Source organism: Cyrtonyx montezumae, unplaced genomic scaffold, assembly GCF_038088225.1.
Source record: "Cyrtonyx montezumae isolate F1298 unplaced genomic scaffold, pur_monq_1.0 scaffold_4, whole genome shotgun sequence".
Lineage (NCBI taxonomy): Eukaryota > Metazoa > Chordata > Aves > Galliformes > Odontophoridae > Cyrtonyx > Cyrtonyx montezumae.
Window position 1 is genome coordinate 4,952,124 of NW_027072045.1, and position 24,530 is coordinate 4,976,653.

Here is a 24,530-nt window from a genome sequence, read left to right on the forward strand (position 1 = left end):
AACGAATAAAGAACTTTGTCCATTTACTGCAACAGTGCTTCCTGGGGTAACTGCACTGCTATCTAACAAGGCTTTAGCAGTGGATGCTCCTCTCTGACCCAAAGGTGAACTTATCAGTCTACTCTAGTGAATATTGTAAGGCGTGTGGTGAAGAACCCTCTTTTGTAGAGCATGGTGGACTTCAGAGACCTCATCTACACTTGGGGCTTTCCAGCTCCTATTAGAGAGAAGGAGCCATATTTTTGATCTGGCATTCTTAAGCAGACTACTTGAACACGATTCAGGTGCCTCAGGTACTGCTACTGATCCTGTTTGCAAGAGGGAACAACGTCTTCGACAGTGGTTAAAGGATCCTGGGCAAAGAAAGAGGGAAGGAAAAGTGGGAGGTGTTATTTCATAGCTTACATTTTATTCAATTAAGCCGAGGACTTAATTGAGGGTACAAGTAATGTATGTTTGATACGACAAATGAAAGTCCATTCACAGGTTCTGCTACTGCTCTAAAGCACCTCAGACCCCACTCTGAATCTCCACAGCTCCAGGAAGCTGACACGAATCTCATGGTGCACAAACCAGACTGCTGCATTTCTCTCCTGCTACCCATGTGACACAAGCAGTGGTGAAAAGGCCTTGGGCTTTTGTCTGCAGCACTGAGAACACTTTGCTCCCCTCGTAGTGGGGGCAGGACTCAAGCCCTTGAAAAACAAACGGTCATTTGCTTTCCTGGTCACCTCTCACTCAGTTTTGTTCTTCAACAAAAATAAGTGAAGAAGAAGGGTTTAAATAGAGTACACTTTCTAATCAGAAATATTATGATGATCTAACAATATAAGTACAAATCTCAGCTGTGCCAGACCATTGAGATCACAAACCTTAGGCATAGCGAGGAGTATTCTTGAATACATCAAAGCCTTGTCAGTATCTTCTAGCAATTAATGCGAGACATTGCAAGTTAATGAAGAGGAGAAACGTATGCAGTGTTGCTGTAAACCAAATATACAGATGGAAAATAATTAAGAATAAACTGTTCTGTAAAAATGCATGTCAGTAAAACCCAGACTGATAAAGTGATTTATGAATAGTCTTCTAGAATTACTAAAAAGAATGATTTCTCATTTGAGGCTCTGGAAGTCTTGAGTCACATTTTTTTTTCTTTTAAAAAATGTCTTAAAACACATGGCTTTACAGCTGCTGCTTGGAAAATATACACCTCCAAAGTCTGACTTTCATTTAAATACAAATGTACAAAATGTAAACTGAGACAATAGAGAAATTTACAAAACTTTTCTTTAAAAATAATAAAGACAAAATTCAGTTCTAGTATGATGATATTTAAATACGTGCAAGTAGTCATGTTCATTGAATTTCTATTGCAATGTTCTAAATAGACAGATTTGATTCACACAGTCTCGAGTGCCACCTCCAGAAACAGACCTGAGTGGAAATTTCTTCTTAAAATGTGAGGCTCCACTGGAAGGAATGGGTAGAAAATCTCCATCTGGGGGAAGATTTGTTTTTATTTTTATTTTTCTCACTCAACGGTGGATGCTCTCATCCATAGAAGCTTCACGGATTGTAGAGGAAGGACGCACTGTTTCACACAATGAGTCAGAACTAGCTGCTTCCGGTGGAGTTTGAACTTACGTGATTTGAATTTATGTGGTGATTCAAACTGGCCTTCGAATTTGAAGATCCCTTTGAATTGTTCTGATGCTACAGAAAGAGGAAAAAAAATAACACAGTTTCTGTAAGCGTGCCGAGCTTTTCATTTGGTGGTGATACTGCACTGACTGCCCTGCAAGATCTTGGCGTGAAGAACTCTGGATGCAAAACATTCTTTACTTCCTTACCTGTATTCTCTCCAGGTCAGGAGGATCGTGGGGGTTCTTAAGGATGCAGCAAAGACACACCAACTCCAGGAGTAAAGTCAGTTGACTGCAAAACGTCAGGATCTGCTAAACCCGACTGACTTAGAGAGTGAGGAGCAACAGCATTTACCCTACAGAAACACATCAGTCTAGGAACGTTACCTGGATTTGAAATGGTGCCACAGGGCCACATCAAAGCTGTATGTCACATACTCTGACTTCATAGAATCACTGAACCACTAAGGTCAGAAGAGACCTCTAAGATCTTTCAGGCCAACTGTCCTCTCCTTTTTTGAGTCCTGGTTTCGAACCTTGATTACCTCAATCAGCTTTTGAATTATCTTTTTTAACACATAAATCAAGGGTTTTTAAAGGAGCTTAGTAAAAACCATTTCAAAAGGCATTTCAGCACACTACTAAAAATAGTTAACTATGAAGTTAATTGGAAACAAAGTTGATGGGAAAAAAAAAATAACCAGAAGATCTTTATTTTAGGTCATTAAAGAAAACCTAACACAAGAGAGAGGCAGGAAATGCATTACCATGCAGTAACAGTCAGGAAACTGCTAGGTAACTGTGACAGCCAGCCCTCTCCGAGATGTACTGTCTTTGCCATAGCAAAAATACATTGTCACAGCAAAAATTCATCCCTGAGTGCGTTTAAAATCCATTGGGATGTGGTGCTCAGGGACAAGATTTAGTGGCGGGTTGTTAGAGTTGTATGGTTTGGTTGCAGTTGGACTTGATCTTGAAGGTCTTTTCCAACCTGAGCAATTCCACGACTCAGTTTCTACGATTCTATGCCACTACAACACAGACATGACACTGACCACCTAAACAAGTGTTCCTGATGTTAGCCATAGAAGATCTCAAAGATCTCACCTGCCGTTTAAATATCCTCTGCAGCAGTCCTTTCTTGGGTGGCTCCGGGGGGTAGCTCTTATTTAGGTCTGGTGAAATAGTACCATTTGGTCCAAACACATTTAGTTCTTTAAAACACTCCGTTTCTATCATCTAGTGTAATACAACAAGAAAGAAAGGAGTGATACATCTGCATTAAATATAATCCAGTAGTACCAGTTTGTTCAAAGTCAAGGTCAGGATCACCAGCTGCCATCAGCACCTTCAGCAGTACACATTAGGACAGTGACAGCTGAACTGCTGTTGGTGGCCATGGAAGGTAAATAGGTGTTATGAAAAAGAGGCTGAATCAGCTCTGTATGTTTGCTCATCAGCCTTACTAGCAGCTGCCCCACGTAACTTCCTATTACTTTCTTTACTACTATGGAGAATATCAGGTAAATTCAGGCACACTCACAAATCCCCTTGAGCACCCCTCTGCCCAAAGGGATCCGCTGTTTGATGTAGAGTTGGATTTACAAAATCAACTGCTCATTCTGTTTTCATATCAAACAGAAACAAAGACCCAGATCTGGAAATCCTGGAACAACTCAAGATTCAGCTTGCAGATACTGCTGCAGCTGGGACCCACTGCAGGTACTGAACAGGAGGTGAGAAGAGGATCACAAACGGGGGAGCTTCCCATCAGGACTCCCATCCATCCTGTGCAAGTTCCTTTGAGCTGTTGTCAAATACCTCAGTAGAAATACAGGAGAAGGAAGTGCAGTAGAATCTTTGCCAATTTACACAGCCACCTGAACCTGACATCTGTGGTACATTATAGATCTTGAAAGAGGCCATTTGTAACTCATGAAATCATTAGAGTCTGGCAAGTTATCCAGTAGCTATACATTACTGGAAATATACAGCTTCTCTTAAAACATCTGTTAGGGCTTTTATTGGAGTCATCTTACTATGACACATCCTTACCTCATTTTGCCATGGAATAGACACAGATCCTGTGGAAAACTTGGAATAGAAATCATCATCTGTTTGGTCCAGGTTTACTCCTTTCACTGTGGAGAATTGCTCGATGTCTAACACATCCTTGCAGTACACTGCTCTGGGCTATCGCAGCAGAAGAATTAGAAAACAGCAAGAGAAAGAATATTTCTGAGTCTGACCATGTGCTTTTTTCCAGTTTCAGTCAAGTGAGAACAGCTCACAACCAGTGACTATTTGCATCCTGCTTCTCTAGACTTGCTCTGCCCACATGTTTATCATCAAAGGCTGAATTTGCTTTAAGCATGTAAAGAGTCCCACTTTGAAGTCCTTAAAGCATCAGTGCAGCCAAAGTGGTTTTCAGTCATCCATACAGCATATGGCAAAGAGGTGTGAGGAAAAGGACAGAAAGTGAAAGAAAATAAAAAAACAAATCCTTCAGCACTTTCTTTTACAGCAGAAAAGACAGAAAACCAGAATACTGAGTGACATACTGGAGACAGCTCTGAAAAGGGATCTCAAATAGAAACGTTCTGCTCAGATAGCTGCAGCTTTTGCAGTTTAAAAATTTAAAGGAATGTATTCTAACTGCTAAAGAAAACAGAAGAGGTTTGGCATCTTTCCATTGTTTTTATTAATAGCTCAGCTGCCGGAAGCTGTCCAGAATACCTCTATTAACTTGGCTGCGTTTCTTCAAATAAATAGTCAAATGGTTTCACCTTTTAAAGCTACTTAATTTTCTGGGATTACAGGCAGGACACTTTGCAGTGATGCTCTTTTAGCTTATATTCCAGCAGTCAGCCACGGAAAACAGAAAAAAGTCCTCACTGGCTTCCTGACATGGCATGATCATTTGTGTGCTTAGAGAGCTTCCCTTAGCAGCACAGAGCTACCCTTGGATGCCCAGGAATCACTGAGGGGTGGTTTGAGGGACTAGCCCAGCTCACCAATATCAAGTACTGTCAGCACAGGGTACAGTGACTGCAAGCCATGGAGCTGACTGCAGTATTTAATCTAGAGCGGAGCACTGTGTCCAAATAAATCAAACTAACTCCTGATGATGCTCCCATCTGCTGGAGGCTGCTTCCCTCTGCATTTCTGATGACTGCAATCCAAAGCATTTTTGTGGAGACACAGAAGTCTGAAGGAGGTTGGAGAAATATGGGTTGGATTACAACCTCTGCCATTGGCCTTGTAGCCTTGGGCGATTCAGCTGACTTCAGTAAAGACCTGGAAATCTATGGATGAAGTGCCAAATAATTTAAATTAGGGCCAGCTCTTGAGTTCCCAATAAATAGCCGTAAAAATTTATGTGCCCCAGCTTCAGCAAATACGTCTGTAAGAGGTGCCTCCTGGGCCTTACATGCCACAGTTAAGCTTTTAATACACTCTGGCGAATCCCAAATTTCAGCCCAGAATTTTCTAATTTTCTACATCAGAAAGAAATAGTAGCTTGTCTCCTGTTTCTTCCCACTAAAGCAGGTCGTAACACCATGGGCTAATTGGCAGGAATAACTAGGCCACATAGTAAAACGTAAAGCAAAACCAGAGCAGCTAAAGTAAACTTTTGTAGCTTTTAAACCACTTTGGTTTGGTTGAGTTTGCAGCAACGTGAATGAGAGCTGCCAAGATGTTACTTTCCTTAATATGTTAAAATGGCAGAGTTTACTTAGAACCATATGGGAACTTTAAGGACAGGAGGCCTAGCCAGAAAGAGAGCCCTGCAGGAGGAAAATAATCAGATAACTCTGTGCACTGGGGTACAGAGCTATACCACAAAAGGGTGGAAAAAGTTTTCCTACTGCCAATGCAACAGAAACATTCAGTATGAGCAAGACTGGTATATAAACCTGAGCAAGGACTCAGCGTTGGGTTCTGCTCCCCACAATCACTAGCAAGTTCAGAACGCTACCTCAGGTCCAAGCACTCTGCCTGAGGTGACACCTCATACCTGAGCCTCCTTCAAACTGTTGGTAACAAATGTCTTTTTTTTTTTAAATAAGAACCCTGTGCATTCCTCAGATCTTTAGCGCTCTGGACACTGCAATTCTGGTCTCATCTTTGCATATGTATCTATGTATCTATATGTATTCATACGGCTTTCATGGGTGATTTTTCCTTGCACAGTCTGGTCCTGAGCATATTCATTCTCACACTAATACTATGGACAAGGGAAGACAGAGGTTCCAAGATTAAAGTGTGGGTGCTGAGGCACGAACACTACCAACGGTGCCTCCAGGAAGGCTGTAAAGTTAGTGGGAACGAAGCCAGGCCCAGGCTAACACCCTTCACGGGGACCCAACCACCACGCATGCACCCATGGCTATGGAGCAGCTCTCCTTCCCAGCCTCCCCTCTCCAGTCCTATTGCTTATCACATCTTCCTGGGTCTGGTGGCCACAGATGTAGTGATGACATTTCTAAGAAAGAAAAGTTTTAGGAAGCCAATCTCTTGAAGCAGGCCACTGGCACACTCACATCAGGGACAAACGGAGGATCCAGCATTCCTGCTTCTAACCGCTTGAAGTTCATGCTTTTGAAAAAGGGGTGCCTCTTCACTTCCATTGCACCTTCCCCTTGGCAGCCCAGACGCTGCTTCACATCTTTGGTGAGGAGCTGAAACGTGCAGAGAAGGTGGTTAAGAGTGTTAGAATAGCAAGAGCTCCTCAGTAATATGTGTATCTGCAGTCACTTTTGACTACGCCCAGAGGGAAACTGTAATTGCTGCTGTTTAATTACCAAACTGAAATGCATTAGGATACCACTGTTCCAGGTGCTGGTCTGACCCTTTGAAAATTGCCTGCTGTAAAGCATTTGCAGTCAAAATAGAGACTGCTTCTCCTGCTTGCTTTCAGCAAACGCTTTCTAGACAAAGTCTGACATACTCTCATAACATATATAGATATATACTCATAACTCCCAGGTGCTTTTTCTGTGCTCTTCCTTTCTCCCCCCCCCCCCCCCCCCACCATTACACTCCTGCACGCAGGAGATGGCTCAGTGCACCAGAGCCACCTCAGTGCAGCTTTGGTTCCAGCGAAGAGCAGTGCACCACCAGTTCCTGCTACAGCAAGTCCTGTCTGCTTCCTGGGTACTCCTCACGGAGCAAAGAAGGCCGACCAAACTCAGCCCCTCAGTGTGTAAGATAAGCAGGTCCATAAACACAAACACAGGGATGGCAGATCCTGGAGGACCTTGGATGGATGAAGTAGTTTAACTGCAAGAAAGCAGTTACGCGGAAGAACACTTCTGACACGTACTGGTTGGTGGATAAGAACACAGAGTATGCAGCCAGTGCTTCAGCAGAATGCCTCCTCTTTCACATCATGCACATAGAATCAAGCAGGCTAAGCCAGTGTCTTAAGAGAGCATGTCTAACAGCTGAAGAGAGGGCAGAGCTCAGCACGCAGCTGACTGCTGCAAACAGACCACAGTTTGTGACAAGGACCTTTCTCAGTGTACCACGGACTTCAGGCAATGCACTGAAAAGGTTAACAGATTTGGTTCCCTTTATTCCTCCCTTCCATCTCCAAGGAAGCCTGCACGGTATCCCCTTGCTACAGCAGAGAAGTGTAACTCAGCTCGTTGTAACGCGCTCAGAGATTTCAGCTGCCTGTTACACAGATGCATAACTTGTGCCCTAGTGCAACAGAAAACAATGGTGTAGGATGAGTGCCCTGAATGAATAGTACTCACACAACACAATGAAAACAGACTGTGTGTTTTTTGGATGAATTATCCAGATGATATAAATGATGCTCAATAAATTAGGAAGGGCTCACCTGCCACTGAAGGTTGAGGCTTGCCTGGAACTCCACACAGGAGTGATCTCCAACAGGAGATCCTTCCCCAGCGGTGGTCAGCCCTGAAATGGGTCTGGGAGAGCTGGAGCCAGACTCCAGCCCCTCTGCTCACACGGTGCTTTGCCTCCACCTGTGCTCCTGCAGCTGACTCAGTGCTCACCTCAGGTGATCCAGCAGTGGCTCAGGCCCTGATTCAACAGCTCCCATAAAGGTGGGTATACCGAAGACAGCTGTGTTTGCAAAAGCTTTTAGATTCATCCTGCTGGAATCTCTGCTCCTGGGGAAGACTAAATCCACGACGAGGAAATAAAAACACCAGTCCATTTCACGAGAAGGGTGTCTCCTGGGGGCAGGCACGCGGCCAGGCTGACAGGTACACGCGCACTGCTCGGCTCTCCGTCCTCTGGTTTCTAAACGACTGCAGGAGCTAGGGGCCACTAACCCAAAGCTGCAGAGCGGCCTCCGGGTCCATTACCACCCCACACCGGCTGGGAAAGGGGGGGCACGTCTCGAGCGGCCCCGGGGGGGCGGAGCGCGACTGCCGGGAGCGCCGGCGGCCGCCAGGGGGCAGCCGAGGAAAGAGCAGCGCGGCGCGGGCAGCGGGGCCCGGCGAGCTCTACTGGAGCTCGTACCGCTCCTTGCATCTGAAAGCCAGGGCAGCCACAGCTGTCCCTTGCAGCTCCTGGTAGGGGCTCCCTCGGAGAGAGAGAGAGAGAGGGGCAAATGGCTCTGGGAGGGCTGAAGAGAGGCGGCATTTTAAGAGACCGCATAGAAAATCAGCGCCTGAGCAGCTTCCAGCCTGCAAATACCAACACCCCTTTCTTGCAGTTTCCTCTGCTTCTAGTGCTGCACCAGTCCCAAATGATAGGCACTGAGACTGCCATCGAGACCCTCTGGATCACAGAGATGGAGAAAGAGTTGAAGAAAACCCTCTGTCATTTGCTGTCCTTTGAGCGTACAGATTCATGTGAAACAGCATCGTATTCATCCAGCTTAAATGGAAAGATCTCAGAGTGCTTCTCGTGTGTGACACTGTGAGTTCTCATGGTCTTCAAGCAAGTTTTTTTCTTAATTCTAACTGGTTTCTGGAATTAGTCTAAATATTGCTTTGCAATTTTCAGTGAAAGGAAGGATTGTTCTACTGTACCAGAGTAGTGAAGATATAAGTTCTTTTCATTTTCATGCAGGGAGAACCTTCCTGGCAGGTGGAAAGAAGAACCTGAAGGTAGATGAACCACATGGCTATAATGCTTCTGGAAATTGTAGTTTGAAACTCTCAGGAACAGTGCTGCAGAGCAGCAAGTTGTAGTAGAAAGCAGTGGGTTTGGTCTGTAGATGATAAAGGAGATCTGTGCTGTTTCTCCTTTCAGTCATCTGAGAAGGTTACTGGCTACGCAGCCAGTAAAATGTTCTGCTCCTGAACTAGCTGATGGATGACTGAGATAATCTGGGAATTCATCCTTCTCAGGCTGCAGATGCTAGAAGTAGTTGGAAGTGTGTGGCCAGAGGACAGAATGATTGGGGACTGGAAAAGATGGAAAAGGCTGCCTGGGAGGTCCCAGGCTCCCCCGAGGTGGGAGTATTCAGTAATCTTTGATGCAAGAAAGAAGTCCCTGGAGGATGAATGCAGTTAGCTGGCCACTGTGGGCAGAAATAGACAAAAGTGAATGGGCTGCTGGAAATGGACTGAAAAGGATTCCTCTGTGAAGCTCAGCTGCAGGGAAGCAGCTGTTTGCATCTTGAGGAGAGCTTCTGGAGAGGCACAACAGAGAAAGTAAGAAACTCAAGGGGTTTTGGTAAGCTGCAGAGGAAGCCAGCTCTAGAAATGGCAACAAATGAAACTAGATACCCCTTGTGAATGTTAAGAGATAGGATGGGCTACAGTACCTTTCAGAAGGAAAACACCTTCCTTTCTCCAAAGAATAAAGTCTTGTAACATTTCCTGCAGCTCCAGGAGCATTCTGTAATTGTAAACCTGCCTGTGAGCCTGAGATGTGCATCCCACTTGGGAATCTCTCCGGTGAAAGAAAACGGAGACGACAGTTGTATGTTTCGAGTCATCTCCATAGGTTGTTTTGTTGTTTATTTTAATTCATTTCCAAAGGATGTATTTAAAATGAAGAGAGCAGAACAAAACAACTACATCAGCCTGATGCTGAGCTCTCCTAGGATGGCAGTGCTGAGATCCAATCAAACACAGTTTCACTGTAATTTTACAGCCAAAACCTATGGAGAATTCGCAGTGCTGCAGATTGAAGATGGCTGAAGTTGTCCAATCATGCATGAAGATGATACCAAGCAGCACAGCTTTGTATCCTGGTAATGAAGGCTCCAGCTGGCACTGGATATATATAAGTAAGGATTTAGTCTAGACCTCAGACAAAGCTTGACTAGAACAGGTCTTTCAAAGAAAAGTCCTGAGCAGCTTTGGTGAAATTACATTGAAATTCTTTTTCATGATGTAAAGAACTCTGACGCGATTGCCATGAAAATATAAAAATTTGATCCTGTTTGGGTATTCAAACTCTGCAATGTCTGAGACTTTTTTTCAGGACTTTATTTTGTTCATAGAAGACTTTTGAGGGGAACAGGGGGCCCAGTTTGCAGACTGGGTCCTTCCCATAGGGAAGTCTGCTGCCTCCACGGGGCCTGGGGAGGAAACGGTCGATGAGGTTCCTGGATTGTGTGGAAGATAACTTCCTGACACAGGCAGTAAGAGAGCCTACCAGGGAGGTTCTCTCAAGGCATGCTGTTTACAGAGAAGGACTGGTGGGTGTCACAGTGGTCGGAAGCCATCTTGGGCACAGCACCCACAAAATGATAAAGCTCTCTATTCTTGGTAATGTCAGGAGGAGGGGGTCAGCAAAACGCTACCTTGGACTTCCAGAAGGCAGAATTCAGGTTGATTGGGAAATTGGTTTGGAGAGTCCCTTAGGAGACGGTCTTGAAGGGGAAGGGTGTCCAGGAAGATTCCTGAAGAACAGACTCTCAAAGGTGCAGGAGCAGGCCTTCCCCACGTGTGCTGAAATGAGCCAGTGTGGAAGGAGACCAGACTGAACAGCGAGCTTTCAGTGAGACTGGGACAAAAAGAATTTACCACCTTTGGAAGAAGGAGCAGGCAACTTGAGAAGAGTACAGGGATGCTGGTAGGATGTGCAGTGAGAAAATTAGAACTTAATCTGGCCTCTATTGCAGAAGATAGCAAAAGGTGTTTTTACAAATGCATTAACAACAGAAGGAGGCCAAGGAGAATCATAGCCCAGTGCAGAAGGGTCAAATCTCCCTCAAGCACAAGTGATAGCAAAGCTTATTGAGAAGGCTTACAATAGAAGATTTATTAATCGTTACTATGATTTTTGCAGTAGCAATAATGATCATTTGAAGAGCGAGAGCTATTCTACCAAGAATTATTCTCAGGCAACACTAATAAACTTTAAAGAGTAAAAATGTGTGGATTAGTTGGTTTCCACGGACAAAAGCAGGGAGGAGGGATGAAAGCAGGCAGCAGTAGTTGCAGTATGATCACAGTGTTTCTGGTGGTGTGTGAAGAATATAAGAGATTGCTTTCACAAAGAATCCATCATCTTTCAGTTGGCTGTGGAGGCACTTCAGGAAGGAAACAGAATTACAGATCTGCTGAGGTTTGGAAGGGACCTTTGGACACTGTCTAGGCCAACTCTGGTCCTTCTCAGAGTCACTAAGACCAGATGCAAGGCCATGTCCAGTTTTGCCTGCCTTCAGATATGAAGACCCCAGCCCCTTTTGGCAAGCTGTTCCTGTGTTTACTGCCTCCCCAGAGAGAAAGTTTTCTTTCTTGATGTTCAGAGGGAGCCTCTTGTGTTTCAGTTTGTGCCCACTGCCTCTTGTCCTGTCACTGGGCTCTGTTTTCTTTGCACATGGCATTCAGAGAACTGAACAAAAGCAGGAACTGTAGGGGTAAGAAATAAGAGAGAATAAGCTGGTCTGCAGGAAATGCAGACAGAAGGATGCTGTCAGAGTGAGAAAGGCACAGCAACAAGGGCCATCCAATACTGTTGACTTGAATGTGCTTCAAGTCACATCTTTGGATGCAAGACTGCACTTGTCAGGGGAAACATGCATGTACATCAGTGAAGTACAAGTCATAGCAATGACAAACAGGGAACGTTTCCTAGAAAGACTGGATTTTTTCAGAGGAAAAAAACCAACAAAACAAAACATGAAGAAGTTATGTTATATGGGAACTATGGGTTGGGGAGCTTCCCAGAAAGTCAGCTGCCCCTGTTCCTAATTATTTATAATTCAACTCTGTTTCAGTCCAAAATGAGGGCTGATTTATGGGAAATGACTTAGAAAATGAAATATGGAAATATTGGATGGATGATGATTAATGGAAGCTATGATATGTGCCTGCAAAAATGCAAAGGGCATAAATGTCCAGAAGGGGAAGGTTGACATGAGGTGACACTAAAGGGTTTTCATGAGTGAATGAAAAAAGACAATATAGTTCTTGATGGTAATGCTATCAGACCGTAGAGTAAGCTCCAAAGACATGGTGGAAAACGTTCCTCAATCTTGGCCTGAAAAGTCCTCTGTAAGAAAGCCTTTCTTTGTTGTTTTTTTTTTTTTATCTTTGTGACATTCTAAGTTGCATTTTTGTACTATAATGTTACGCTTCATTTTTCAGGTATAATGGAAACTTAATTAAGGCTTTTTTGGTTTCTTTGATAAGTTGCTGATACAAGGCAACCACATTCTGGTTTTCAGCAAAAAGAACAAAAAGAATTTGATAAAATATATATGAACCACGGATTGTTTAAGAATCACTAGAACAAAATGATATTTGGATGGAAAACCTCATGTTCCATCATGCCCAGTGTTAGAAGTAAGGCTCTTCCATTCTTTAAGACATGACAATTTTCATCTGTTAATACTCACAAAGAACAGCATTATCTTTGGATCCTTTAAGAGTCTGCACAACCCACCTGAAGCAACACGACAGGATTGGACAGTGAAGCAGCAATGACCAAGCTGTCAGGAGTGATTTACATGCAGTTCGTGCCTTCCTGAGGCAAAGGAATGAGACAGGTGATTTTTTGAGGATCCCTGAAGCCATGGGTTTGTTCTATGGCAGGAAGATGAAAACGGCCACTACAATGTATTGACTTCCATTGTCTGTTCCCCTGGGAGCAGGAAGTCATTTTTAGCATCTTCCCATCAACGCTACATTGAATTCTCACCTTTCAAGTTCTTATCAACTTGATCATTTCTCTGTAAAATGTATTTTTATTCTGTTGCACCTCATGCCTGAAACTAACTACAGAGCAAGAAATGAGAGTATCAGTTCTTTCCTCGTGGAGTTTTCATTTCATGCTAATACTTGAAAATGAGCAAACTCTGCCTCTCCAGCAGACTCCATTCTTCCCCCAGTACGAGCAGAGATGCTCCTAAAGAAAAGATGGCAGACTTCTGCAGCCCGTGAAGTGGTCTGCGTGATCCTGCGGCTGTCTTGCATCCTTTCACCCTAATTTCACTGGAGGCTCTGAACTGTGGGCTATGGGCAGCTATGGCCTGAAGTATCCGTCAAGAGTGATGTCAGTAAATTGCTCCCCTGGGGATTCAGCAATGTGTTGGTGCACTGTGAGTTAATGACTTCCAGGCACAAAACACTTGGCAATGCTACCATTAGTACTTTGCAAGGAGAATTCAGTGTCTTTTCACAAAGCCAGCCAACCAGAATGCTGTTGATATGTTGTTTGCCTGCCTATTGCACAAGATACTGCTGCAACTCTCACTACCTATTTGTTGATCTTTCTTTCCCTTCATTTTTTCTCCACCAGTTTACACAGATATGTCACTGTCTCCAAAGGAGACTTCACTCTTTAACAAACAAATCAAGAATAAGGCCACATCCCGTTCCAAGTTACAATTCAGCCTTCTAAAGATGGATGTCGACAAGACATTGATAAATTCAGACTCAGCTTTGAGATTTCTCAGAGGGTTTGAGGATTTCCATTGTCAGACATGGCTATTGTGCTATGAAAATGACTCCCAGCTGAAAGGGTGAGAAAACATTGTAAGGGACAGCTCAACAGTATTAAAAAAAGCTGGATGCTTTGGCACCCTGGGGGAAAAGCTGCTAACAAAGTTAGTGAGATGGGGTGGGACAACATTTGAGTGTCACAATAATTCCATTGCATAATCTCTGTCCTGCTTACCCCCAGCTCTCACCAAACACAATGGAAGCATGGGGTTTTCAGTTCCTTGCAGAAAACACTGACAGTCTTGCATCACCAAGTCCTCTTATTTTTTTCTGCAAGGTTATAAAACACAGAAATGAATTTTTGACTGCAAACTAACGTTCAAAGTCTCGTGAGAATAGATACCACTCCCTTGGCCATAAAACTTTGGGGAGGACTCAAGATGACCGTGATGAATCTCATGGAGAAGTAATCCCAAATAAACAGAATTTGAATGAGTAAAGAATGCAGTCATCCCATCAACAGATGAGCTCGATTACTGCTCGTCTCTGCAGCCCCTATATGGTACCACATTACCTCTGAGACTGTGTCAGACACAGCTTCCCAACGAAGCTGCCACGCAGTGCCTTTTAAGCCCCTTACCATTTTACAGATGGACTTGGCCTCCTCAGAAAACTTATGGGAGTACACCTCCTCTGTCTCCAGAACTCTTCTGTCCACTTCTTCCCTCTTCACCTTCTCTTTCCTTCCACGAAATGGTGATTGCCCAGCAATCATCTCATAAATGAGACAGCCCAGTCCCCAGTAGTCAGGGCTGAGTGTGTATCTCTGGTTGTTCAGCACTTCAGGAGCTGTGGGAGAGAAAGATGTCCCTTTGGTATTGGCAGGAGGAGAGAACAGTAGGTAGAATATTAAAATACCTCATGATTTCTATTGACTGAGCTACAGAAAATGCAGCATGTTACATGCCATGTTATTTCCTCAACGTGTCATGCCACGTGCCATGTTCATGCTCTCTTCTGAGTTCTCTACCAAGCCAGACCAATTTAAAAAAAAAGGGGAGGGGGGAGTGTTAATCTGTGTTTGTACAATCAAAATAAGAGTGTTTCCAGGCTTATAGGAAAGAAATGACAAACAAGCACGCATGCTGTAAATGACAGTGACATTTATCCAAAAGCAAATTCTGTCTTTTCTCTCAATTTATAACTTATCGTTCCCCCCTTTTAAAAACAAATACATTTGTTTTGTGTTGCAAACATCCAGTGTGTCTTGGGCATACAGTCACTTCCTTGCAGACACACGGGCAGAGTCTCAGTGTGTACACAGACTCACACTGAGATAACAACACTTAGAAATGACAGCTGATATGCTTGCTTTCTTTGAAGTCTTGATAGGATGTAACTGTGACTCATATCACTTAGTTGCTATTTGGTCAAATAAGCATACACAAATTTTATTGCACAAACTATGCTCACCCAGAGAATGCATGAAAATAATTACATTCGTTTCCAAAGATGGATCAAGTTCAATTAGGGAGGTTTTTTTATTTTTGTTTGTTTTGTTTAATTCATGTTCAGATCTCTACTCTTCCTTTGTGCAGCCTCCCCTGTCCAAACGGCGACACAGATGCGTGAGGTTACCAACTTCATCATAAACGTACACATTTCACCTACTATGCAAAGTAGCAGCCAGAAAGAAACATTTCCTGTCTTTCAAGCACATAACACTACTAAAATAATCCTATGCTGAGAACATCAGAATCCCTGTTGTTGTCCTTCTAATTTTCCTCACTGGTTTTATGAATATGGACCAGTCTCCTTAAGAGCTGTTGTGCTCCAGCCTTCCCTGACTCCCGATTCCCTCCACGATACTCTGGCAGCTTTGCTGCAGGGAACTGCACTCGGCTGGATGTGATTTTTTAGAATTCTTTTTCTTAAGCCTACAAGGCAGGAAGATCTCCAAAGCTCACACAATCCCAGCGAAACGTCAAGAAGATGAGCTACTGAAGACTTACCCATATACCCTACTGTTCCTACCCTTCCACGGATCGATTCACCCTCGGGGATCTTAACAGCTAGACCCAAATCTGATATTCTAATATGGCCTGTGAGGGAAAAACAAAACAACACAAAGCAGGTATAATAATATGACTCCAAATTAGCTCAGAAATACAACTGCTGTCGTTACAATGCTCTTGCAATTTACTGCTAAGATACCTCAAGAAATGAACATACAAAAATTGCAGCAGTTTTATTGATAAATAAAAGAGGAATTACTGAGTGTGATATAATGCAGTGAAATTTTAGCAGTGAGGCTATGGACTAGAGTGGGTTGTGTTATACACTTCAGAACAAACCAGAAAAAGACAAAGAGTAGCACACTGCAGGGAAGTATCTTGAACTGATCACCGTGGATGGATGGGCTGACATAGTTCTGAAACTCTTTGATGGCTAAAGGGGCTACATCTGCTCTATAATTCAGCACAAGATCCGATTAGCACTGCCCTCAGCAGCAAATGGGTACCTGGCTTTGTGTAAAATGAGAGTTGGCTCAGTAAAGGATGAAAGTACTTTTGAAACGGAGTGGGGAAGCATAGATTTAGAAATTGCAGTGCCATTTGGGTTACGTTAGCCTTGTAACAATAAGGATGGAAAAACAATGGAAAAAAGGCAGGCACCAGCAGCAAAGTCACACTCTCTAGAACACAGCCTGCTGTACAGCATGGCTGCTGTGCTCCCCCCGAGCAGTGAGTCCTAGTGCTCTGCCCACCCCGAGATGTGCTATTAGCATACGCCGAGCCTCTTATTTACTTCAGAGCACTATTTCTCTCTGTGCAATAGGCATCCTAAAACTAACTTAACCTGTTTTACTGTGAAAGAATCTCTGTAAACCTCTGACACTTACCGTAATCATCTAGCAGGATATTTTCTGGCTTCAAATCTCTGAAAATGAAAGGTAGCAGTCATTCAGATGAAGCTGGTTTTGATAACATAAGCATACAACAGTGTGTGAGTGCATTTATGACTCGTAATAAACCAATTGAGCGTCAACTCAAACAGTAAGGAACTCATGAAACCAATACAACTTTCTACAACTCACTTCACAGATAGACTGAAACCATATGTCTCATTCCAAGCTGGAGTTACATTTTTCCACTAAGCCAAGCTTTTAGTTCGCAATCCACTGCAATGGAGTCATCCATCTAGACCAGTAAACCCTGCAAACCAAGCCCTACAGTCCCCTGTGGTGTTAAATCTCTGTAACAATGCCTTTCATAAAATCTTTTTGTTATAAATATTAAAAATATTAAAATACTTTATTTGCTCATGGCAATAGCAGTCTGTTGGACTACATTTTCTATGCCTGGCATCTGACTCAGGGCAGCTACGTGAACGTGTGTACATACACTTGTGCACATGTGCAATGGTTTCAGCCAGTCTGAAGAACGAGGGGCAGAGGGCAGAGCTGTGCCCAGATTAAAATTCTTTTTGCAAACATTTGTGAAACTCTGGTGCCTTTGTGGCTTGGAGCAGCGCCATGAAAACTGGCCAAGTGGTCACTCTGATGTCAAAGATGTGCCTTTTACTGCTCCCCTGGAAAAAAAACAAATCCCCAACGCAGCCAAGTTGAGAACTTCTGAAAAAACACCTTTTTTCATACAAGTAGCAGAGCCCTGACAGGTTGTTCCTCCACAGGGTTTGCCTGCATCAAGCCTGTTCCACCTGGAGCTACTTCTAGGCACTGCCTACGCCAGTCATGCTGTCTCTGCCGCTCCTGGAAGCAAGGGGCCACGTCTGAAGTGGGAACCCAGCTGCTCCAACCTGTGCTCCGACCCAGGCATGGCAGGGGTGAAGCACAGCTGGGAACTGGAGGAGCCTGAAGGAGGCACCAGCACGTCTGGGTAAGGCACGGAGAAGCATGCTTTCATGACTTTCTGCCCTGTCTTTTACATGATTGACTCCTACCAGTATTAGCCTGGTCCAAATCCAAGAAGTGCCTGGTCTCATAATTTTTTAAGGCCTCCTTGCATTGCAAAGCAGCTTGATTCTCTTAGCTTCCCAGCAAGACGCATTTCTTTTCAAAGAGCAAAGAGAGGCCAGCACAACAGGAGAGCTGTGCGGTGCACGGAGGCTGGGCAGGAGTCCTCCCTGCCTTTCAAGCTGTGCTGCTTCAGTGCCTCAAGTTTTCCTTTATTGGAGAAGGGCATTTGATAGCTTTGACACTGCTGAAAGTGGCATTTCAAAACTGATGTTGTTCTTATTTGTTTTTTCAGCGCTGTGAACAGTTTCCTCTTCATGCTAGCTTCAGACCATCTTGACCTCTCAAGATAAACTTCACTGGGTGCCCAGTGGTATCAAGCTTACTTGCCAAGTCAGCAATACTGAAACATGTGGAGGACAGCTCAACGCGGAGGAGAATCTGTGATCTTAACATACTGCTGTGGGCTTTCCCTGCCTATCAGCAGTTTTCCAGTACTGAAGCAGCATGGACAAGGGCATTTCCCATTCTCCACAAAGACTCTGAGAACAGCAGCGCAGCCGTTACAGTTCTTTGTGATTTAGGGCAATTAAAGGAATCCTTCCTTTCCTCAAGACATCAGTTGTCACTTCTGTTTTCAGATCTGCAGTTCTTCAGGATCAAGGACAGCACCCTTAGCGTGGCTCACTCTTGAAAGCACCAAAGAGGAATGTGATTTTCAAACCGAAATGTCTAGAAGAATTAGAACTCCTCTGTGGGTGCAGTTACGTGTAAGGATACTTCCCAATGGCACAGCTTCTGAAACCTAAGTGAGCCTTGCCTCAGCATCCTGAAACACAAACTGCTGGCACTGTGCCCACGCGGAAAGGCCATGGTACGTTGTTCTGCTCTGCAGGACAGCATAAACAATACAATTAATCACGGTGGACAAGGCTTTGCTGTATATCTGTGTGACACTGGGACAATACGATCTTGGTGCAGACTGGAGCTTGCAGGCACTGCTATAATATATATAGTTATATATAAATAATTCGAGGAGAACCAGAAGGTTTTCTTGTCCGCTTTCCATGAAAAGTCAACCCACTGACCTTTGCTAGTATGATGCAGTTGAGAAATGTAATGTAAGCTCCTTGTTTGGTAAGGGGACTCTGATTTTTTATCTGACTCTGATCCTGAACCTGGGCCTGGTTGTTCTCTCGGGTCACATACACAGCGTGCGTCACTGGTCCAGGAGATGGGGAGCTTATTTTGGAATACTGTGACTTCCTCAGAAGCATTTTGTTCACAGAAAATGAAATTAAGTCTGAGGAATAAGTGTTTTGCTATGAATTATTCACCTTGAGAAAGCTGTAGCATGTAGTTGCTAAGTTGTTTTGACCTATATAGCGCAGGTCTCTAAACACTCTGCAGTATTACAAATTAGGGGTCTCTGCAGATGCTCCTGAAATACTGCCAGAAAATGTCACCCTCAAAGATATCTACATCATTAACCACCAAAATGAACGTGCCATCTGAAGTGTGAAGTAGCAGCTCTTTTAAAAGTACTGTGAAACAACTGCTTAAGGAGGTAGGATGCCATTTATCTGAAGCCTGTGCTATTTCAGTGGATCAGATACAATTTTGTTGGTTAGATTCTAGTGGCATTAGCACGGCATTTTACCAGTCACGTTATGAATGTATCTGTCCTTTTCATCAATAAGGTATGATTGTGATTTCTGTTGTAGTACTTCCTAAAACTCTTCTGAGTATGGCAGGGTGCATTTTAAAAAAGAAGGCCAGACACATCAGTTAAGCTCTGCTTTTTGTGATTGACTTCAAGCACTTCATTCCATTTTGTTCCTTGAAAAAACCTGCTTCTGGGACAGTGCCAAATCAGTCAGTGTGTTATCTATGTCTGCTCTCCCTATGTGAACTAGCAAGATCTGAGTCACAGCAAGGCAACAGCAACAACTCCTCAGAGAAATCCTCCAATGTACAGTATCCTAATTTCTATACACAAGCACATGCACAGTGATCATCAAACATGGGCAAATCAGGGATTTGAAGCGTGGCTTTATTTTTCCAAAACAACCTGAAACCCAAACTATTATCTATTTATCACTGTCCTTGGATGCTCCCTCATCAATGTACAGCACCTCTTCTGCTGTGAATGCTGTAATGATTTCACAAGCTAGGGTAGCAAACACAAACATTAAATGGTGTTTACAACTACACTGACTGTTGATTGAAGAAAACCGTCCCTGTGGAGCCACGAGAACTCTCTCTGAAGTCACCCTTCGCCCTAAAATGTCCTAAGATGCTCCCTCTCAGGAGAGGTTTTTTTCCATATCTGATGTGCCACAGCCCCTATGCAACATAATCCAACTGACTGAAACAGAGACCTGAACAGAACAAACTCCATCTCATACCAACTAGGAACTCAGTTCCTTAATTCAGTCCTCTTTAAAGAGCTTCAATGATTTTCTTAGGTCTCAGTGGATGCTGGCATAGGATTTGGGGAGCTCTGTGTTAGGTCTGTATAATTCAGACACGGTGCATTCAGTGAAGGAACTGCTTGCTTTCACTGTTACTGGATCATATTGTACTTGTGCGTGGCTCTGAGAAATTTCATCAAAGCACCAGGGCACCTAAACTCTGTTGTACCACAGTGGGTAGAGGGGAATGCGCACAGTCCGTCTCTCCCTGGGAAGTTTCTCCTAAGACTACAAAAAAAGCTCACCTGTATACTGTGTTTTCTCTGTGAAGATCTTCTAAGCCACAAAGAATCTCTGCAGCATAAAACAAAGCTCTTTCCTCCTCAAAACCTGGGTTTCCCATGTTGTAGATATGAAACTTCAGATCACCTCCATTCATTATGGTCAGAACCAAACACAGTGCATCCTTTGTTTCGTAGGCATAGGCTAAATTGACCTAGAAAAAGAACATTTGTAAGATAGTTGTGACAGTTCATTTATCTGCTAAGAAGAAATTACTAACTTCTCATAACAGTTTTTCACTAGAAAAGGGGGGAAAAAAAGTGCTTCCGGAAATTGATATGGATCTTATTATCCTTATTATAACAACAAACACACATTTTAAAAGTATAGAAAAATTGGCTGTTAGGATTTCATGAATTAATCTGTTGGATCCAGCCAGCTCATCACCAGAAACCCACAAGTTTAACGCTGAGATTCTTCCAGGTAACAGAAATCTTAACAGTCAAGAGAAGCCACTCCTCCTGCTGCACGGTGTTGCTGACAGCTGTCACAAACACAGTCTCTCTGAGTTCCCAGGAAGGCCCAGTCCTGTGGTGGCTGAACTGACTGAGGCAAGAAGGTCTCCATCGCCCCTGTGAGGCTTTGGTGGTACTCCAGAAATGATCAAACGAGTAAAAATCTGCACATCACTTTTAAATATGTGCCATTGTCATTGCTTCTGCCAGAGGTAAGCAAACATGATTATTGTATTCACAGTCTTTCCTAAAATAAGTGACAAGAACACAACTTGCTGAGACAGCAGCAGTTCTTTTATCTAAGGCAAGTGTTTAGACATGAGAACTGGCCCAACTTAGGAAAGCCCCAAGTCATACTCTTCTGATTGACTTGGGTTGAATCTCCCTCAATCTCTTCCAAAGAGGATATTGGGAATTCAGGTAAGACAAAAATAGCTCAGGCTGATGCAAGGCTGGGAAGAGCATCACATGGTAGAAACACACACATCATTCGGAGTGTTTCTCACAGACCACAGTCTGTAAGACTCTGGAAGTGTGTGTGGAGCACAGCTACGGTGAAACGTGCAAGGATGGGCTCCCTTCAGAAAACAGCACCTTTTCTGTACGAGGAGCTGGAAGATTCAACAAGAGACTGTGCTCAGCAGGCGAGCACAGAGCCAAGCCAGAGAGAGTTCAATACTCACTACAAACTGACTATTGACTTTTTCTAAAATCTGCTTTTCATTTAGTGCCATGGATTCGCCTTTCCTCTTCTTGATTCTCTTCTTCTCTAATCTTTTGCAGGCGTACATCTTCCCTGTTGCTCGAACCTGGCAAGCGCAGACCTGAGAATTAAAAGAGAACAATTGCTGGGCAAGTTAAAGAAAACACTTTTTCTGGATTGCACTTTGCTTCTCTCACAATCTGATCTGATCTGATCGAGTCCTTTTAAGGTTAGAGACAGCAGAGCACTGAATAAGGCTTAGGTGGGGGCAGATGGGAACCAACTGCTGTTTCCAAACCTGCTGTGTAATATTGGTTTAATTATTTCACTTTCCTCCGCCTGCTTCCTATCCCACCTCCTTTTGTCTGTGTAGATGATAATCTGCTCAGCAAAGGCCTGCCTTGGCCTCCCTGGACTCTGCTGCCTAGGCAGTGACCTCAAGCCATTAGTCAAATACAAATAAGGGCGTAACCCTAATTCTAATGTGAATGCAACAGTCAAATACAAAACAATTTTCAAGGGTGTTCTTTTGAGATTGCAGTGTCAGGAGAGGTTAACTAAAACTATCAGCAATTAATGAGACTCTGTCTCGATGAGATACTGCAATTGCAGTGCCTGAGAAGCAAGAAACACTGAACAGAAACTTTCAGAACCACTCACCTCCCCAAAGCCTCCTTTCCCTAGCACCCTGTACTGCCTGAACGTGTTTTTCGTTACTGGTTGCCTGGAAGGAAAAAAAAAAAAAGACACACTACATTTAATGCACTCTCTGTGATTTATTTATCTCAGGGCATACTTTTGAAAAGCAAAATAGATAAATATTATATAATCAAATTATTTCAAGGTAATTGTATAATATAATATAATATATAATTATGTAATGACATTACTTCAATGCTACGTATGGCTTGAACTTTTCAATTCCAACATATTAAGCTGTAATAAAATACAACACATTAGTGAGTCATCAGTATAATTTCAGCTAGCATCTTAGGACTGAGGAGGGTTCTGAATCTCCATTATACAGCTTTGGCCTTTGTTAAGCAGATATGAGGCCTGAGAGCTTGCAGCAACACATGAATTCCACGGATCAGCTCATGATGCATTTTTTAAGGGCAGTGCTGGGCTAATGTCTAATTACTTTGCTTGTTCTTCAAGTTGAGAGAATGAGATCTGAGATTCAATCGCTATGAAAATACTTACATTTTCTCGACCTTAAGCAAAACAGGAAATCAATATGAAACAAGCAAAAAAACAATCCCGGGAACTGGAGCGGAGGATTCAGATCCCATTCAGAGGGGTAGGAGCAGGAAGCAGGGCTCGGAGCCCTTCCGGCCCAACCGGAATTACTGCCTCTGGGGACCAGACCACTGGGCAAAAGAGGAGGAAAAGCATCTCTTTCCTTTCGGCCATGTGAAACAGATTAGCTGTGACCATTCACCTGGCAAGAAAGTCTCCTGGTTCCACTTATTAAGCAAATTAGCAGACTCTCTTTTTTCCCCTCCAGTGAGTTAAATGGTGTGTATACTCTGTAGCAATTTAAAGGCCAAATCAATGGTTAAATAAAATCTGAGAACACAGTGCTCTGTAATTGTACAAGCACGGACACCACAAGTTCCTACAGGAGTCCCACAAAACTGTGCTCTACCTATAGGGCTGCAGCCCTAAATCCTTCTTCCACCACATCTGCTATCATCAAAGTCTTACAGAGTGACAGAGAAAGTACTCTGGGTTCTGAGATATCTGATTTGGTGTCCACCAGTCCTCACTGCAACTTTAACATCACACTGGCGATCAGTGTGAATATTCACCGGAACCGCAGAGGAGCTTTGCTCTCCGCTGGCGGGCAGCCAGCCGGCAGAGGGAGCACAAAACGAGGCCGCTCAGCAGCGGCAGCGATGGGGTTGATGACAATAAAAAAGAATAAATAAATAAACATTAAAGCAAATTGTTTCAGTTATGTTTGCTATTGTTCTCTATAAGTAGGTGAAGAAAAGCATGCAAATGGCCAAAACTAAAAGAGGAGAAGATGCTATTTTCAGGCTTCTAAGAAGACACTGAGAATGCTATTGGGGTTAAAAGCAACAATTAGCAGTGATAACTACGTGCTCAGCGACGTCCCTGGAGTAAATGCACTGTGTTGTGTGACTCCGTTTGAGCCAGCAGATTCCAATGGGGCAGCAGATCACTAACATCTCTTTGCTAATCCAGTTCTCCCAGCTTCTTAAACTGGACAGGCACGGCCAATAGCTTCTCATATTAGTTGGGATAATGGAAAAAAAATCCTCAAAGCATCTGAGAAAATTCCTTATCCTAAATGAGAAAATGGCTAGGAAATAGCCTGGCTAGAGATGAATCATCTGATGTTTTTCAATTGAAATGGAAGGGTAAATTCTGGATTCAGTGGAGATGGCATGTGGAGCATGTCTTGGCATGAAACGGCTCTCCCCTCTGCCCACCACTTCCCTCTTGTGCAGCAGCTCGGTAACCTTCCAGAGAGAGGAACTGGCACAGCTCCTTTAATCTCTGAGCCTTTATGCTTATACACACCACTCAAGGGTCTGGCCCTAACTGAGCTGCCGTAATTAATTCCATTTGTGGAAACTGGGGCTTCTCTCGACTCAAGGTCACTGTTACCCAGCAGTGTTCATCTGCTACAGCACTCTCCAGCATGGAAGAGGCAAAGGTCCCTTCCTTGCAAATTAATACCCACCAAGGCTGCTTGGTTATTAAATGTGTCCTTAGAGGTCTAGCCAATAAATATGGTGTGAGGGCCTACATGCTACATTTTTGTCTGTTTTACAGTGTTTTCCTAATTGCAATAAGTGGTTCAGTCAAATTGTCACCATATTTGGCTAAGCAGAACGACAACAAATGTTGAACGTATTTTAGACATACCTGATAAGCCTATCAGGGTTAATACCATTAAATGGCAGAACACTATAGCTTTACAAGCCAAACCAGGCTCCCTGGTGTTCTGGGAGGGATTTCTCTTTCATTGTTTGCTTCCCTAGCAAGCAGCATCTGTTTCAGTATTGCTTGGGCACAGTTTTTGCAAATGTAAAAGCCAGAGACTGGACTTGTAGCTTACATTTAGCGGTGTAGATGCATGAGACTAGGTCATAAACAAGTGCAATGTGTCCTTTGGCTGTGCCACAAATAGCTC

The 24,530-nt window shown here is 43.6% G+C and overlaps 1 protein-coding gene across 3 annotated transcripts in view; it reads right to left on the reverse strand.

Annotated features, from left to right (window-relative positions):
* The window catches only part of GRK5 (G protein-coupled receptor kinase 5), a 213,834-nt gene that overhangs the window by 56,504 nt on the left and 132,800 nt on the right, over window positions 1-24,530 (reverse strand). For 2 of the 3 annotated variants that reach the window (XM_065746392.1, XM_065746393.1), the window contains 10 exons: window positions 22,025-22,088; window positions 21,345-21,485; window positions 20,170-20,360; window positions 16,377-16,414; window positions 15,487-15,576; window positions 14,115-14,323; window positions 6,188-6,325; window positions 3,699-3,836; window positions 2,751-2,882; window positions 53-1,713 (listed from right to left, as the gene is read on the reverse strand). In XM_065746392.1, coding sequence (XP_065602464.1) covers window positions 1,615-1,713; window positions 2,751-2,882; window positions 3,699-3,836; window positions 6,188-6,325; window positions 14,115-14,323; window positions 15,487-15,576; window positions 16,377-16,414; window positions 20,170-20,360; window positions 21,345-21,485; window positions 22,025-22,088 — 1,240 coding nt within the window. In that variant the 3' untranslated portion in view covers window positions 53-1,614. Of the gene's footprint in view, window positions 1-52; window positions 1,714-2,750; window positions 2,883-3,698; window positions 3,837-6,187; window positions 6,326-14,114; window positions 14,324-15,486; window positions 15,577-16,376; window positions 16,415-20,169; window positions 20,361-21,344; window positions 21,486-22,024; window positions 22,089-24,530 lie in introns of those variants that run through there. The other variant, XR_010622786.1, reaches the window with a different exon arrangement.